The sequence below is a fragment of the Neopelma chrysocephalum genome, unplaced genomic scaffold (genome assembly GCF_003984885.1).
Source record: "Neopelma chrysocephalum unplaced genomic scaffold, ASM398488v2 Primary Assembly neopelma1_81, whole genome shotgun sequence".
Classification (NCBI taxonomy): Eukaryota; Metazoa; Chordata; class Aves; order Passeriformes; family Pipridae; genus Neopelma; species Neopelma chrysocephalum.
The window spans coordinates 2,611,304-2,627,727 of record NW_020897743.1 but is presented as its reverse complement, the minus strand read 5'-3'; the positions used below and the strand labels follow the sequence as shown (position 1 = coordinate 2,627,727).

At 55.1% G+C, this 16,424-nt stretch overlaps 2 protein-coding genes across 3 annotated transcripts; both read right to left on the bottom strand.

Annotated features, from left to right (window-relative positions):
- Positions 1–158: 158 nt before the first annotated feature.
- IGBP1 (immunoglobulin binding protein 1) lies at positions 159–5,131 on the bottom strand. Of its 2 annotated transcripts, none has more exons than XM_027690632.1 (6): positions 4,940–5,131; positions 4,137–4,442; positions 2,698–2,893; positions 1,740–1,825; positions 989–1,101; positions 159–656 (listed from the first exon to the last, which is right to left on the bottom strand). In XM_027690632.1, the coding sequence occupies exons 1-6, from the start codon at positions 5,125–5,127 to the stop codon at positions 508–510; spliced, it is 1,038 nt and encodes a 345-aa protein (XP_027546433.1). In that variant the 5' UTR covers positions 5,128–5,131; the 3' UTR covers positions 159–507. The 2 variants fall into 2 exon arrangements, with proteins under 2 accessions (XP_027546433.1, XP_027546434.1); XM_027690633.1 differs by having other exon boundaries at positions 159–653.
- Positions 5,132–9,733: 4,602 nt separating this feature from the next.
- LOC113970979 (protein Wnt-11b-like) lies at positions 9,734–13,456 on the bottom strand. The gene is made up of 5 exons (XM_027690422.1): positions 13,392–13,456; positions 13,067–13,293; positions 12,363–12,640; positions 11,200–11,492; positions 9,734–10,902 (listed from the first exon to the last, which is right to left on the bottom strand). Exons 1-5 carry the CDS (start codon positions 13,454–13,456, stop codon positions 10,728–10,730), a joined length of 1,038 nt encoding a protein of 345 aa, XP_027546223.1. The 3' UTR covers positions 9,734–10,727.
- Positions 13,457–16,424: the final 2,968 nt, after the last annotated feature.

The following is a 16,424-nucleotide window of genomic DNA, read 5'->3' as shown; positions in this document are numbered from 1 at the left end:
TCTGTTAGATTTCAAAGCACACTGACTACTTTGCCTTGGAATATGGCACCATTTGTCCCAGTTTTTGTCCCTGTGGGCTCCATGAGAGGGTCCAGGGTTGGCCCTCACTGGCTCTGGAAGAGCACGGGATGAAGAGCAAGGGAATTTCACAGGAGAAATTAGGCAGCACAAAGAGAGTTTATTTTGCTTAAAATAGAGAGAAAAAAAATAATAAATACAACCACCCACAATACAAAGAGCAGTTTCCAAATCCATGGACTCCCCCTCCGAGGGCTGCCTCCGCCTGGGAGTGCAGAGGGAGCCTGACCCTCACAGAGCTCTGGGCACCTCCCAGCACGACCAGTGCACCCAGTCTGACATGGAATGCAAACCAAAGCAAGGGGTCACGTGTCCTCCTCTGATCCGGCTCCCGGAGGATTCCCGGATGCTCCACATATGTACACTGTATTCCCTCCTCTCTCTCTCTCTCTCCCTGTCCAAGTTCTTCTCCCAGGATCCAGGCCCTGCTCAGCCCATGTTCTGCCGGTTGCCGTAGCCTCGGGGGTGTGTGTCTTTCCAGTCATCCCAGTCCCGAGCTTTTTGAAGAGCTTCCTCATCATACTCCTCCTCTTTTTTCTCCTGCTGCTGCTTCTGCAGCTCTTCATCACTTACACCTGCTGGAGGTGAGGGACAGGGAGGAGATCCCAGGTCAGGCTCTCCAAGGAGAAGCCCAGCCCAGAGCTGGTCTAGGCAGACAGCAGGGATTAGAATCATGGAATGGTTTGGGTTGGAAGGGACCTTAAAGCCCATCCAGTCTCACCCCCCACTAGACCAGGTTGCTCCAAGCTCCATCCAAAAGGCCAAGCACAGCCTGACAATCCAGTTGTTTTCCTAATAAAGCTTTGACTCTTCCTCAGTCAGGGGGTGTTCCACACCTTGCACATATCCCTGTCCACTCAGCCCCCCAGGAGCCTTCCCAAATCCCCCATTCCCACATTTGCCTCCATACCTGGTGCTCTCTGAGGGACGCTCTGCCCGGATACAATTCCCTGCCTCCGGCGCTGCTCATACCAGTCGTCCACAGTCATGGTGGGCAGGCCAGGATAACCAGCTCCAAACACTCTGCAGGACACACACAGCAGGAAAAGGGAGTTAAATCCCTCACAATGACAGAAACACAGGCAACAGGCACAGCACTATTCCATAATCCAATCTGCACTAAGGATTTAAGGCATGTTATCAAGGAGGGCTTGAGGGAGGCTTTGGGCAGACCTAATTGTGGCCTTCCAGTGCCTCAAGGGGCTCCAAGAGAGATGGAGAGGGACTCTGGACAAGGCATGGAGGGACAGGAGAAGGGGGAATGGCTTCCTACTGCCAGAGAACTCCTCCCTTGTGAGATTGGGGAGGCCCTGGCACAGGTTGCCCAGAGAAGCTGCACCATCCCTGGAAGTGTCCAAGGCCAGGCTGGATGGGGCTTAGAGCAACTTGGGATAATGGAAAGTGTCCCCAGGATGCCCCTGAGAACTGAACTAGACACATGGAAGGCTCAGGGGAAATCATATCACAAGCATGACAGGAAACCTCATTTCTACCCCACTTTGTGCTTTAGCTGCTGAAATTCCTTGCAAGGATCTCAGGGTGCCACAAACAGAGGTGCAGATACAGAGGTTACAACTGGATTTCTGCACCTGGAAGAGTATTTCGGGCCTGATGTGAGAGCACTGCCTCAAAGTGGGTTAAATAACCCCAACCCCACGTACCTGGCCTGGGCAGCGTCGCGGGTCAGGATGAAAGGTCTCACTGGGGCTCTGATGGGCCGGGAGGGGCCGTGGGGAGCTGCTGGAGCCTGGACATGCAAACAACAGTCACAAGGCAACTGGGGAGATGAGAATCCCACTCTCTGCTTCCCACCCCAGGGTTATTAAAAGTCTTGCAGAAGAGAAACACCTCAGCTCTCAGAGCAGCACCCGAGATGGACAATCCAGGCCTGAATCCGGTTTAAATCAGGAATTCCATCTGTGCCCCTCTACAAATCATTCCCTGTGCCTCTGTAACACCTGTTTGGATCAAAGTAGAGCTGACAGGGCTAAACCAGCTCAGAGCAGGAATTGTTTATTCCTCCAGGGACCCAACATGCAGCGTTCTGAGCTCGTCATTCCTGACGGGACACTACGGAGGAGCCAAGTCCTGCAGTGCCAAAAATGACCCGCCCCTGCCAACAGGCTGGGCAGGGCTGTGCCAGCTCATCGGGGGCTGTTATTTCCAGCAGACATTCCAGGTGACATAAAGCCCTGAGACAATGCTCTGCACAGGGACTGCAGGCCTGTGGAAGCTTCTGTTGTTCCAACAGGCCGATATTCCCGTCTATAACACCCGGACACGCTGCAGACCAGGAGTGGGGGTGTGAAAGACATCACAAGGGTCTTATTTTAATGTATAAATTTAAATGTTCTTCAGAACCCAGCAAAAGCCTTTGCACAGTTGAGCTCTGACATTCCAAGCTCCAGCATTTCACAGGCCAGGACTGTCTGGAATGTGTGGCAGGAGAGGGCAGGAACCAACACAAAAAGCAGAATAAAACCAAATCCCACCAGCTTGTGCTGGGACTGAGCTCCATTTTAACTGAGAATTCAAAGAATAAAACTCCACCTCTGCCACTGAGCCCTCAGGGATTCATTCCCCCCACCCGTGTCCATCCCAGCAGGGATGATCCCGTACCTGCCTGGCTGCATCCCTGTTCTTCAGGATCACCATCTCCTGGTCGATGCTCTCCAGCTCCTCCAGGCTGGTGCTGATCCATTTCTGGATCTGCAGGATGTAAAACTCCCGGATCTGATCCTCATCTGCTGTCCCACTCTCCACGAAGCTCCTCATGGAGGCCAACTTGTTCTCCAGCTCCTTCTTCTGCTTGTACCTGTCCCAAAGGGAACAAAGTGGGATCATGAAATCATTTTTCTCTATCTCAGCCCAGCCACAGTGTCTTTACCGCCCTTTGTAAGAGGTTCAACGCCATTTCGTGTATTTAAAAGAGAAAACCTTATAAAAAAATACAATTTTTGTGGTGGTCATGGTGGTTCCTGTTGGAATTCCAGTCCCTCCTGTCTGTTAAAAGCAGCTGTAAAATCACATCAAATTTAGAGGTGCCTCAATTATTTTATCCTTTCCCTAAACAATTAATAATTATTGAAAACGGAAGCCTTCCAGGTAAAATTAGGCAAGCCTGGAAACATTAATCTCCTGGAGAAAGCAGGACTTGAACTCATCAGCTCCTTCCCTGAGAAAATCCAGTGGAATGGCTATTTTGAATTGCCTCCATGTGACACAAATGTATCAAGAAGCTGCGTAAAAAGCAGAATAAATCACTTTTCCAACTTCTGCCTCAGGTGGTTTTTTGTGTGTGCAGGGTTTTTTTAAATATAATTTTGGCTTTCTGGATTTCTTGATCTGTTTCAGAATTAGTTATTCAAGGGAAGAACTGCCTATATAACAAACTTCCAGGCTAAACTGTTTTACCTTTTCATGAATTAGTTATTAAAGGGAGAACTACCCATATAATACACTTCCAAACTAAATCCTCATGTTCCACTTCCCTCCATTACTGAGTCACCTGAAGAATGAACAGTAAGAGCCAAGGATTAGAAACCTTTGGGAGGTGAGAGGACAAGGAGCACAAAAGAGTCATTCTAAAAACGAAACCCCTTCCAGTTAGAATATAAATCATATTTTTGTATCTGTGCAATTTAAGCAGGTCCAGCCCAGTCTGGATCTTTCAGTGCTGCCCATGGCCAAAGTCCCACCCAAAGTAAGACAAAGGACCTCTTTTTCAAGCCACAATAAACCCACTGGTAGGAAAATTCCAAGGTGGGTGGCTTTGTGCTGTTAGAACTGATTATAGAATTAATTATAAGATGAATTATTACAGAGCTAATTAAAAGGTTTTGAGCAGTTTTTCATCAAAAGCCCAGAAAGACACAAATGCTCCCCTCCCCAGCCTGTGCACAACCCAGACCATTGAAAAACGTGCTGCATCTCTTAAAATGAACATTTTGTGATCCAATTATTCCAATGCCCACGGAAGCAGCCCCTTCTCTGCCCAGCTATGCCCTGCCTGAAGCTCCCCCTTCTCCCAAAGCCCTTTCCCAGTGCCCTGAGCCCACCTCTCGATCTTGGCGTTCCTGCTCATGGCCATGGCCACCAGGTTGGGCTGGGCACCCGGGGGGTCCCCCGGGCCCGGGGGGGTCGGGGCTCCCTCCTCCCCGGGAGTGGTGGGAGGCAGCTGGAACGTTCCCAGCCCGTAGCTCCTGCAGAGCTTGAGGAAGTGCAGGAAGTGATCCCGGGCGCTCTCCAGGTGCTGCTGCCGGCTGCTCAGGTCCACTTGCTTCAGCGTCAGGGCTCCCAGGAGCGCGGGGAGCAGCAGGAACTTCAGGTCGGCCGAGGCAACTTCGTCCAGCTCCTCGTTCTCACTGCAACAGGAGACACTGGGGAGTCCAGGGAAGGGAGCTGGAAAGGGGCTGGAGCACCAAAAGTGGCTGAGGGAGCTGGGGGGGCTCAGCCTGGAGAAAAGGAGGCTCAGGGGGGACCTTCTGGCTCTGCAACTCCCTGACAGGAGGGGGGAGCCGGGGGGGGGTCGGGCTCTGCTCCCAGGGAACAAGGGACAGGAGGAGAGGGAACGGCCTCGGGCTGTGCCAGGGGAGGGTCCGGTTGGACATCAGGAGGAATTTTTTCCTGGAAAGGGTGGTGGGGCATTGGAAGGGGCTGCCCAGGGAGGTGGTGGAGTCCCCATCCCTGGAGGTGACCAAGGAAGGACTAGACATGTCACTCAGTGCTCTGGGCTGGGTGACAAGGTGGGGATCGGGCATAGGGTGAACTCGGTGGTCTTTGAGGGCTTTTCCAGCCTCAATGATTCTGGGATTCTGTCCCGCTCCCGGCCCCGGGACCCCCCGGCCCGTCCTGCGCTCACCTGAACAGCTCCAGCTCCGCCACCATGGCGGCCGCGCGCCGCAGCGCGTCCAAGCCCTGCCGCACCTTGTCCTGCACGGCCGGGGCGCCCGAGGAGGGCTCGGCTCCCGCCTCCACCTCGTCCAAGAGCCGCCGTCCCGCCGCCAGCAGCTCCGCCAGCCGCGGGCTGCCCGCGCCCGCCTCCGCCATCACGGGCCCGGCTCCGCCCGCCGCCAACGCCACTTCCGGCGCGTCAGCGCCCCCGGTCCGGCCCCGCCGCCATCTTGGGAAGGGCATGGGTGGTGCGGCGCCGCCATGTTGGAAAGGTCGGGAGGACGGCACTGGGCCCCGTGGGCTCCGCAATCGTCCCTGGGCCGTGGAACCCCCCGGGACCCCCGCGGTGGGCGCAGGGCGGTGGGTAGGCTCGCCTCTGTGCGGCTCTGAGCTCTCACAGGCCCCCAGTGAGCCCACGCTTTTCCCTGCCAGGTCCTGCCTGGCACCGGCCGCGCCAGGTCCTGTCAGGGAGCCCCAGGGCAGTCGGCTGGGAAACTGGGAAAAATGGGGACAGTTGGATAAATTGGTACAAAACATCCACCTTCCCGCTGTATAAAAGGGATACACAGTGTGAATCCTCGATATTAGCTGCTGCTAATAAATATCGATCTGTTTTTTTAAGCACAGAACCTTCCATTTCGTCTCTATTCTCTCTGCAGCACAAGGGGGATACAGCGCTTTTCTCATTTCTTTTTTATTTAGCTCCTAAAATCTCTGAAATTCAACCAGGAACGAGCCAGGACAGGGTTAAATCTGAGCCTTTAGGAGCTGGCATTGCTCCCTCAGAAATACAGGTGATAACACAGGTGATTGACCTGGTTTCGAGCAGCCACTACTGCTGAGCATTTCTAACTCAGCCTCTGAGAATGATTCAGTTTATGATTTATTCTATTTGGTTTTTTCATACCTATGTCAGATTGTGCCATAAAACATTATTCACAGAAGCTGGGAGGGTTGTGGGTTTGGGTTCTGGCTGGCTGTGTCACCTCCTGTCACCTCCCTGGGACCACCCAGCTGGGAGGGATGTCCAGGGCTGGGTCACTGAAGGGTTCCTGCACGGGCAGAAGGTGAGGAACAAGTTGGGAAAATTCATTACTATGATCTTTAGAGGCGGGATGGAGCCAGGAATCCACAGCCATTTGTTCTTCACCGGCAGAAGATGCTCCAGCTACAACCAGTTCACTCCCAGCAGAGCAAAACCTCTCTCCAGGCAGCACCTTCCCCTTCCCATGTGTTAGTTAAAGGCTACAGGAAACCTGTCACACCATCGCCCCTGCACCTGCCAGGAGCCAAAGTTTCAGCAGCACTTTAAGGACCAGAGCAAAAGACATTTCCAGTGCAAATTCCAGGATTCCACGATCCTAAGGGATGGATGGCTGCTTCTCCTCCAAACCCCACACAGCCATTGCCGCATCCCAAAGCTCCCCAGGCTGCAGCTGGTTCCCCCTCAGGTCTCATGGCTCTTACTCACCTCTGTTGATCTGTCCCTGACCCTCAGCTGAAGATCCCCAAGAGGACAATCCCTGTTATTTGTCATCCTCAGAGCATCATGATATTGCTGAGTACCCCAGGAATAAAGGAGAACAGAGATGTAAGGGTTTTTCCTTAAATACAGGCATTTACTCATGTGTGTGTCTCGTGGTGTGACAGTGTAGGGCCCAACCATCCCAAAGGTCAGAGCAACATCCCCCAAATATTTCCAGCAGTACAGGTTGGACGGGGCTTGGAGCAACCTGGGCTAGTGGAAGGTGTCCCTGCCCACGGCAGGGGGTGGAACTAGATGATCCTTAAGGTCCCTCCCAACCCAAACCATTCCAGGATTCCATGATTCTGTAAGATGTTGACCAACAGCTGAGCCCCATCCCAGGCCTTCTCCTCCTTCTGGCTCAGCTCTCTTGGGAAGAGCACAAGGAAAGGCAGGTGGAAGTCCTGATCCACATTCCAGTCCAAGCTGCAATCCAGGCCTGTAGGGAAGAAATATCCCAACATGTCCTTGAACACAGAGTCATTCTCACTCCAAAATACTTAATTACCAACAGCTTGTTGTCCTTGCTCAGATGACCCTCCTGGAATGAGTTATGCAGCATCCCTCAATGAATAAGGAAATAAAAGGAAAAATAAATAAGTCAGTGTTTTAGCAGCAAAATCAGGAGTCCATGAAAATAAGTGACTTTTCTCCAGACTTTGTCGTCTGCACAAGTACGACCAGCAGCAAATGATCACGTTCACACCAGTGTTACTCCCTTAAAAACCAAATTAAACTCCAGCATAATGGAGAGGGGCCCTTTCAGAGCAAACCCTTTGCCTGGATCTCACCACATTCCACAGAGCAGGATGGTTTTCTTCCCTGCACAAGCCATTCTCTGAGCCATCCCTCCCATGTCAGCTCACAGCATCAGGGAGTGAAAGGCTCCTGCCATGGCTGTGGAGAATTTGGCTCTGGGGAGTCTCATTTCCAGAGAGATGGGTAAACAAAAAGCCACAAGACACTGGGGAAAAAAAGGCTAATGACAGGAATGTCGAGGAGGTAGATCTGTCACATTAGCAGGGAGGGCTGGGGGGGCAGAGGGCAGTGCCAGCAGCCTGTCACAGCCTGGAGAGGACAAGGAACCGCCTGAGGAAGTGTCTGGAGGGCTGGAAAGCCACAACTGTCACAGACACAGATGCTCTCAGTTTTGGGGACACTGCCCGGGATTATCTGGGTCCCTGCCAGAGCTGGAGGTGTTTGGGGTGGAAGAAAAGACACAGAAGGCTCAAGAAAAGCTTTCTTGCACCAATTTCTCTGGCAGAGTTTTGCACTGACTGATGCTGGAAGCCACTGGAGGGTGATAACTGGGTCCAAGTTTTCCCATTTTTTACCTCAGGGAGTGCTTGTGCTGGCCCGGGCTGGGGGAAGGAGCTCTGTGTTCCTCTGGCACCTTCCCCCTGGCTTTTACATCCAAACAGGGTTAGAGGGAGAAAACACAACCAGCCAAAGGATCCCCCCACCCCCTGGGGCCAAGCACAGGGTTTATTCCCACTGGACCCGTCCTCTGGCTCCTGGTCCCTGGGGGTCGTTCCAGCTCAGCAGATCTCACATCCCTGCTAATTCCAGGTGTGGGCCCGGATCCCAACACCCTCCGTCAGAGCATTGTCACCGAGATATCACCTCCTTCCTGCCTGACCCTTCGCACCCTCCAACTAATTACTGCGCCCTCCCCTTTCCCGCAGGACACAAAGGGAGCCGGGATCCCGGGGGCTGAGTGACCCCTCCAGTCCTTCCCCAGCTCTTCCCTGTCGGGCTTGGAGTCAAGGAGGGCGAGGACGAGTGGATTCTGCATATTCAGCACTTGACCCTGCTTTTTTTTTCCAGGCAGAAATTCCGATGGGAGCTCTCTGGAAGGGGATCGTGACAGCTCCCCCGGGCATTCCTTGCTATTGTGGCTCCTCTCCTCCACCCCAGGCTGCGAGTGTTTGGAGTTACCAAATGCAAATCACATTTCCCACCCTCCTGGCTGGAGCTCTCACTCCACACGATCGTTCCCCCTGTTTTTTCCTCTCACCAGCTCGTTTTGCAACGCTCCGTGGAGTTCGCAGCCCCTCCCGGTGTCACCTCCTCTGATCTGGGGTGCGCTGGGAGGTGGATGGAGGGAAAGTCTTTAAGCAATCCTCCTAATTAAGTACCTGCATCCCTCCGGACACAGAAACTGCAGCTGTTTTGCAGCCTGGCAGCTGAAACTCCCTTTTCCGAGGAATGCAGAGGACTGACCCTAATTGCATTTTAAAAGAAAAACCCGAGATAACTTTTGGCCTTGGGCGGCTGCGCTGGAAGTCTGGCAGCTGCGGCTTTCCTGGCGCTCCGAGAGGGAGAGGGCAGCAGGCAGAGCCAGTAATGGCTCATTAACAACTGATAACGATGGTTAACTCACTCCTTTAACTGCGAGAGCACAGGCACAGCCTCCGGCTCCCAGGGTCATCCCAAGCCACCTCTGACTCTCCTTCGCTGCTCACGCAGAAACCTGGAGCACATTAAGGGGAGGGGATGGTTTACAAGAAAAGCTCATGAATTGATTCCGTGACCCAGCAGAGACTGTTAAAAATGATTGAATGAATATGGAAATGAGTAATCGTCCAGCTGGACTCGGGCTGAGCGCTGCCAACTCCATTCAGTGGGAACCACAAATAAAGCAGGAGCACACCAGGTCCTGGTGTGAGCTGCGGGAAATCGCCCGAGGATTCCCAGCCCATTTACCTGTGGGGTCTCTGCAGCACCTGTGTGTTTGGACTCATCCTCTCTCTCCAAGGGCTGCACGAACAGGAATGTCTTATCCCATCCAAGCGCCTGGCCAGATTCCTCACTGAGGAAATGGGGGCCACCAGAGCCCCCAGCCCTGGCTCCCAACTCCTCACTGTTCACACACACACTTGGCTAGTCCAGCTCACATTCCCAAGGATCAGAAAACAATCCTGGACTGCCTCGGTTTCCAGCCACCAGCCCCGAATCCCAGGAAGGTGGATTTTTTGCTGGCTGGTGATAAAACCTTCCATGTGTGAGCAGGAGCTGAGACTGGCAGGTACCTGTAATTACAGGCAAATCTGAGGCAGTGAGCAGCAGAAAGAGTTAAAAGTGAATTGGTTAAAAGTGAATATGTGTAAGGAAAAGTAAGGACACAGGGCTGTATGGACACAGGGCTTTGTGCCCTCCTTACACCTTCACTTTCTCTGGGCCAGCTGAGAGGGAGATGGAGGAAGGGGGTTGTCCTACAAAACAAGCCATAGACAGTTAGGATATAACACATTTATTTAAAAAACACACACCAGAATCCCACTTACAGGAAGTACAGAGACTAAAGGTTCATTCTTGCTTCCCCAGGGCCCCAGAGTCGTGTCCCCTCTCCAGGCCAGACTTCCAGCACACCTGGTCCTGAGGGAGTGGAAAGAGTGGGCTAAAGACCTCAGTGGTCCAAGAGAAATGGCAGGAAGGACAAGCCATGAGGATTCCATGCATTGAGTGGGCTTCCACCTCCAAGAGGAGCCCAGAGGGCAGAAGCTCCAGTGGTGCCATGGCAGTGTTGGTAACCTACAGCTGGCAGGAGCAGTTTTGCCCTGTTCTGGCAGCCTCCAGGATCTCTCCTGTCCCTGGTCTATCTGCCACCAATGAGAGCAGCAGCCATGTCCATGCAGGTCTTGGGGAGGATTGATGAGTCCTGGCTCCTGGAGCAATGACTGGTTCTGTCTGTGTCCAAGCCTGGTCTTTATTCTGATGCTGCAAGTGGCCCTGGACCAGTGTTTGCTCCAGAGGAGGAACATCCAGTGGTGTTGGGTGAGCCCATGGCAGAATTGTCCCCAGATGAGCTGCCCGTGATCCCCTGACCTGAAGCAGCTTTCTGTCCCTGCAGCCTTCTCCCAACGGATAACTCTGCCCCCTTCCCATCCATCACTCCTGGCTGTCAGAACCTCCTGCAAAGGGACAATGGCAGCCCAGGGTCCCCATTCACACCAGAGAGAGGGGCTGTTCCTGTGGAGTGATCAATGGCTGGTCCCAGCTGGAGGCAGGGCTGGGCACTGCCCAGCTGCAGGAGGGCAGCCCTTTGTCCTGCCCTCAGGTTCGAGTTGGAAGGGACCGGAGGCTTCCCGGAATCTCTCGGGGTGAGGTTTTCCATGGCAACGCGAGAGGCCAGGCTTCCTGCACAGCCCCCTCCTTGCTTGGAGCACCCCCTGGGATGGGTGTGGGGTCTCCAGCTGTTCCTGGAGGGCACCAGCAGAGCCCTGGGCTGTTATTTGCAGACGTGTCTCTCCACCCTGCGCCGGCAGCTCCGGCACACGACGGAGCAGCACCAGCGGTAGCGGCAGTGGCACCGCTCCTCCACCTCCTCCGTGTACGTGTTGTACCCACGGCCACAGCACAGCAGGGCACAGCTGGCACTGCCCACAGAGCTCTTGTTGCACTGCCTGTGGAGAGGAGGGTGCTGAGCCGGGGGACCTGCCCACCCAAGCTGGTCCTGGCCACAGCGGGACCACAAGAGCCATGGAATGGTTTGGGTTGGGAGGGACTTTAAAGCCCATCCAGTCCCACCCCCTGCCATGGGCAGGGACACCTCCCACTAGCCCAAGTTGCTCCAAGTCCCATCTAACCTGGCCCTGGACACTTCCAGGGATGGGGCAGCCACAGCTTCTCTGGGCAACCTGTGCTCAGCCCACCCACACCACTTCCCAGGACCTGCTCTCAAACCCATTAGAGCTTATTACCTGTCCTGTGTCCCCAGAGACCCCAGCTGGAGATTTGGGGTGCAGTAGTCAGGAGAGTTGATGAGATAAACCAGATCTGTCTCTGTCACTGGCCTGGCATCCATATCCTTGGCTATCAGCTGCTTCCTGGGCCCTACGAGCCGGTGGGACACCTTGATGGCTGCCAGGTACTTGGACTTGAGGTCAGAGGCAATTTCATCCAGGCTTGACAGTCCCTTCCAGCAGGTCTTCACTGAGCAGGAGCCCGAAACACCGTGGCATTTACACTTGGTATCCAGGGAGTCACTCAGCACCTGCAGGGACAGGAAAACAGGGAAGTTTGCTTTCTCCTGGTACCCACCCCGTGGATTGACTTGCAAGGGCATCCATGGCAAGTGTAAAGAGATGAAAGAGCTCTGCTCCTTATTGCCACATTTAAATTAATATAACGGGGCAGTCAGGGGCTCAGCCCTCCTTCAATCCCTTCTGACAACAACCTGATCCTTAAGGAACTATCTGTGGGAGCTGGCACTGGGGCTGGGGGCTTCCCAGCCTCAGCTGGGGAACAGGAGTGCACGAAAGCACAAAACCCAGATGGGCTGGGGAGCCTCTGCTTCCAGTGAGGAGAGTGGAAAGAAGCACTGGGAGTACTGATGTGAAGTGGGAGATTTCTTGTGCTGGTTGTGAAAGGGGTGCAGGATATCTGGGGGGGCAGCAGTGGGGGCTGTCTGCAAAGACACTTTTTAACCATTTAGTTGCCTCCTGATGTTCAGACAACACCCCAACAGCCTGGCTGGAGTCTGACACCCTAAATTGGGCACCTCTGCTCCAAAATGTGCTGGGCTGCAGCAGTCCTGGGGCATCCATACTCACCAGTCTGGGCTCCAGCATTCCCGGGGGGTTCCATACCCACCTTCCTGGACTGCAGAGTCCCAGTGGGCTCCATACCCACTGTCTGACCCACTGTGCAGTCCTGGTGGGCTCTATACCCACCATCCCGGACTGCAGCACCCCAGTGATCCCACACCCACCATCCCAGACTGCAGCACCCCAATGATCCCACACCCACCCATCCTGTACTGTAGGACCCCAGTGATCCCACACCCACCATCCCGGAGTGCAGCACCCCAGTAATCCCACACCCACCATCCCAGAGTGCAGCACCCCAATGATCCCACACCCACCGTCCTGCCCACGGCGCTGTTGTGCAGGTTCATGGCTTTGCTCCCGTGTGTCCCCAACTTGCCGGACCTGGAGGAGCTGTCGGCGAAGGCGGCCCCGAGCTGGAGGCCGTAGCTGAGGTTGTCCCCGCAGCCCCCCCACCTGCCCCCTGGGCTGGGGTCCCCGGGGGGGCCGGGGCCGCAGGAGCAGAGCGGGAGCTCCCCCGAGGCGCAGGCCCGGGCGATGCCGTGGGCGATGGTGGCAGCAGCCAAGGCGTACACAAAGGCGGCTTCCCGGGTCCCTGGGAAGAAGAGGGGGAGATGTCCTTCCTCCCTGCCCAGCCAGACACTCCTCCCAAAGACCTCACAATGCAAATAAACGCATTTCCTAAAAAATCTTGCAGCAGGATGAACCCAAGGCTCTCATTTTCCTTGCAGCGTGTTTTTAACCTGTGCCCCCCATGCTGTACTACACTGTCCATACACAGCCTGTCTTCCCACCTCTCCCCCTTTTTTATGGAGACGTTTGAAATGGAAGTTACTGTCTGTCACCTCCCACAGATGGAATTGCACAGGATTAACACCCTGTAAAGGCAGCAAATTCACTCCACGCTGGATACCCGAGGCAGAGCTGAGCCGGAGCAGCACCAAGGTGCTGCCATCCCGGGATGCTCCGTGGGGTGGGGCAGCGTGGGGAGCACGGACATGGCAGGAGGAGCATCCTTTACCTTTCAGCAGGTCAGGGCCAAACCTGGGGGCTCGCTGGATGGAGGAGCAGTTCCACCTCATGTCTGCAAAGCTCTGCTGGCACAGGGCCTGCGTGTGGCGGGCGGCCCGGACGATGCTGGGCATCACCTCCAGGTTCCGGCGGCACAGCTGGAGCTGCTCCGGCACCAGCAGCCGGCAGTGCTGGCTCTCGTTCCAGGACACCCCGCGGCCGCTCTCCGTCAGCCCGCTGTGGGGACAGGAGGGGGTCAGTGGGGCGGGAGGACCACAGGAACACAGGGGGAGCCCCGAAGGAGGGGCATTGGGAAGGGGGGAATCCCGACTCACAGCCACTGGATGGCTGTGGAGAGACCCAGCTGGCACAGCAACACGGTGGCAGTGGGGTGGCCCATGGCCAGGAATGGGACCGGACTGGGGATGGGACTGGGATGGGGACCGGGAGCGGGGCTGGGGCTGGTCGGCATCCCCGCCCCCTTTTATAGCAGCCGGCGGCAGGTCCTGCCCCCGCCCGGCGAGGGGAACAAAGGCAGTTTCGGTGCCATTCACAGCAGGACAGGGACAAGGAGGGGGGTGGAGGGGGGGTCCAGCTGTTGTTGGCAGCGATCATCCTCGAAACAGCACCTGGGAGGGGGTTAGGGGATGAGAGGCTGCAGGATGTTCCCCCAGCACTGCCAAGGCCACCACTGACCCAGGTCCCCAAGTGCCTCATCCACAGGGCTTTGAAATCCCTCCGGGGATGTTACTGCCCTGGGCAGCCTGTGCAACCCTTCCCATGAGGAATTCTTCCCAATATCCAAATAAACCTACCCTGGCACAACTCGAGGCCATTCCTCCCATCCTGTCACTGGGAGAAGAGCCCGACCCCCACTATGCTCCAACCTCCTTTCAGGTAGGCAAAGGCTCATGATTTCTGTCTTTGCCCCCTCCCTTATTTTCTTTACAAAAAGCTTAAAAACCACATTCAGATATTCAGATTAGGGCTGGCAGAAATGATGGAGCCAGGAAACGGTGCTTGCCTGGGCAGGAGCTGCTGCAGAGTGACACCCCCATGGGTGGCACATGCTTGTCACAAGGTGGATTTCTCTGAATCTCTCCCTTCTATAAGTACAAAACCAAAAGTGCTGCCTGGTGCTGTGCAGACCTTGAGGAACCAGGTAGGCTGTTTTTTTCCCACAGTGGGAAGTGACATTTGAGACACCAGCTCAGCTGACACCAGGTTTTGGAAACAGTCAAAGGTTGAAGGTTATTCTTTAGGCTTTCACTTTCTCCCTGGCTGGGCAACTTCCCCTCACCGGAAGGTGCTTTTACCTGCTGCCCACACGGATCCTGAGCTCTGGGACAGTCAGTGCACCCCTTAGGGCTGAAACCCAACAGCACTGTGGGGCAAGCAGCAATTTTCTTGGTTTTCAGTGAGTTTTTGGATTTTCAGGCTAACTCAGCTGCTCCCTCCTCAGCCCAAAGTTCCTCCACCATCCCTGCTGCTTGAGAGGGCTGTTCTTTGTTTTGCTTCAGTGGTACCTGAGGGCTGGTGCTGCTGTGTAAGGTCACAGTCTGGCTCCAAACCCGGGTGGCAGAGATGAACCTGATCCGCTTCTCCAAGGGCTCTGCAATGAGAAACCACCCCTGTGAACTCCCTGACATGGTGAGGTTTGCTCACACCCATCACAGGACCTCGAGGAGGAGGTAGAGGAGCCCCAGGGAGCTGCACCCGCTGTGGGACCAAGTTCTGTGTGACCAGGGCATGGTGCTGCCAGACCCCTCAGGGCCCAGGGTGAGGTTGGGTTCTTCCCCACAGAATTATTCCTAGTCTTTGATGAGAGATCAAGGTCAGACTGCCTCCCACAGCTTCCACCTTTCTTGGGTCAGTTCCTCTGCCGGTCCTCAGGTGCTCTGGAAGTCCCTGGAATTCCTGTCACACCTCACCTTCCCAGTCATGGCTTTTGCAGATCCTTCTCTTCCCATGACACACAGACACGGTGACCACTCTGTGCCCCTCTCGCTCCAGCCCTGAGGATTTTGGTGTTATGAAATCAGATCACCCAAGTTCCCTTTTCAGCCTCAGGCCCCGAGGGGAACATTGAGGGGAAATCTGAGCAGCTTCTGGAGGGATCAGGAATTTTCTGACCAGGAAAAGCTGCTCTTGTCACTGTTGGGAGGTGCCTGGGTGGTTTTTTGGTCGTCACGTGCTCAGTGGGCAGAGGGAAGGCAGAGGTTCATCCAGCACATGCGAGGCAGGAATTGCCAAGCACAGGCAATGCTGTGTTTTGGGAATGTCTAGGAGATGGGCTTTAATGGCCCTTCCAACCCAAACCACTCCATGATTCTAACAGATTCCCAACCAAACCGGCCCCATCCCCTGCACAAGGAGGGAGCTTTTGCTGTCAGGGCCAGAACAGAGGGGGGATATTGCCACCTTCTGGCCATTGGTTTGGCTCAAGGGCCACCACTTGCCCCTGTGTCCTGGAGAACCTGCTCCCACCAGCTCCTGGGGTCGGCAAGGTGCTTTTCCCCCCACTGACCTTGTGCCATTCAGTTAAACTCCTCCTCAAGGTGTGGGTGGTGTCTTGTTCCGGGACCTGGAGCATCTCCAATGGGTTGCCAGGACAATACTGGTGCTGCATGGCAGCTGGGAAGGCACGGGGGTCCCCAGGGGGTTCAGAAGCTGTGAGCAGCGGTCAGGAAAAGCTGCTGGAGAGCAGGAAGGCAGAGAGGAACCATGGGAGGATGGGCTGGCAGAAGGGACTCACTTTGCAGGTGAGGGGAGCCATGATCAGCATGGGGACAGGGGAGATTAGTCCCACCCCATCCCTCCCTTTGGAATGTGGAAGGCAAGGACACTGGAAGCAGTGCCAGCACAGGGAGCTGTGACACCAGTGCCCTGCCCAGGGCTGCCTCCTACGAGAGGTACTTTTACCAATCCCTCTTCACAGAAAAGTTTTGCAAGGACTGAGTAGCAGGAAAAAACAAAACCCTTCCTTTTAAAGCCAAACCAACCTTTCTTCGAACGTCAATTCCTCTTCTTAGCTCAGGCCTTGAAGCAGGCGTAGGGCGAGTCCTAAAAATACCCCTTCCTTCCCCTTCCATGGGGGAAGGAGGGAGGCAGGAGGGGATTCCCAGCCCAGGAAATGCTTCCCTTCCCCAGCCCCCAGCTGGGGCTCCCTCGGTGGGTGCTGAGCAGGGAGAAACATTGGGAAATGTCATCCTCCACCTGCCTGGTGTTGGCCATCCTGGGGACACAGCCTGGGGGAGGACACTGGCAGGGGGGGAAGGAGCACACCTAGTGCTGGGTCAGGGCTTGTCTGCACACAGAGCTGGCTCTTGGGATGGTGCTGATTAGTGGAGGAACACCAGACAGTTGTC

Bases quoted from the DNA above. Each gene is read 5' to 3' on its own strand.
- LOC113970979 (XM_027690422.1), bottom strand. From the start codon at position 13,456: ATGGGCCACCCCACTGCCACCGTGTTGCTGTGCCAGCTGGGTCTCTCC. The intron at 12,641-13,066 runs GTAAAGGATGCT...TCTTCTTCCCAG, and splicing joins TGGCCCTGACCTGCTGAAAG to GGACCCGGGAAGCCGCCTTT. The intron at 11,493-12,362 runs GTGGGTGTGGGA...CTGTCCCTGCAG, and splicing joins ACAGCGCCGTGGGCAGGACG to GTGCTGAGTGACTCCCTGGA.
- IGBP1 (XM_027690632.1), bottom strand. From the start codon at position 5,127: ATGGCGGAGGCGGGCGCGGGCAGCCCGCGGCTGGCGGAGCTGCTGGCG. The intron at 1,826-2,697 runs GTACGGGATCAT...TTGCATGTCCAG, and splicing joins ACAGGGATGCAGCCAGGCAG to GCTCCAGCAGCTCCCCACGG. The intron at 1,102-1,739 runs GTACGTGGGGTT...TGTGTCCTGCAG, and splicing joins CGCGACGCTGCCCAGGCCAG to AGTGTTTGGAGCTGGTTATC.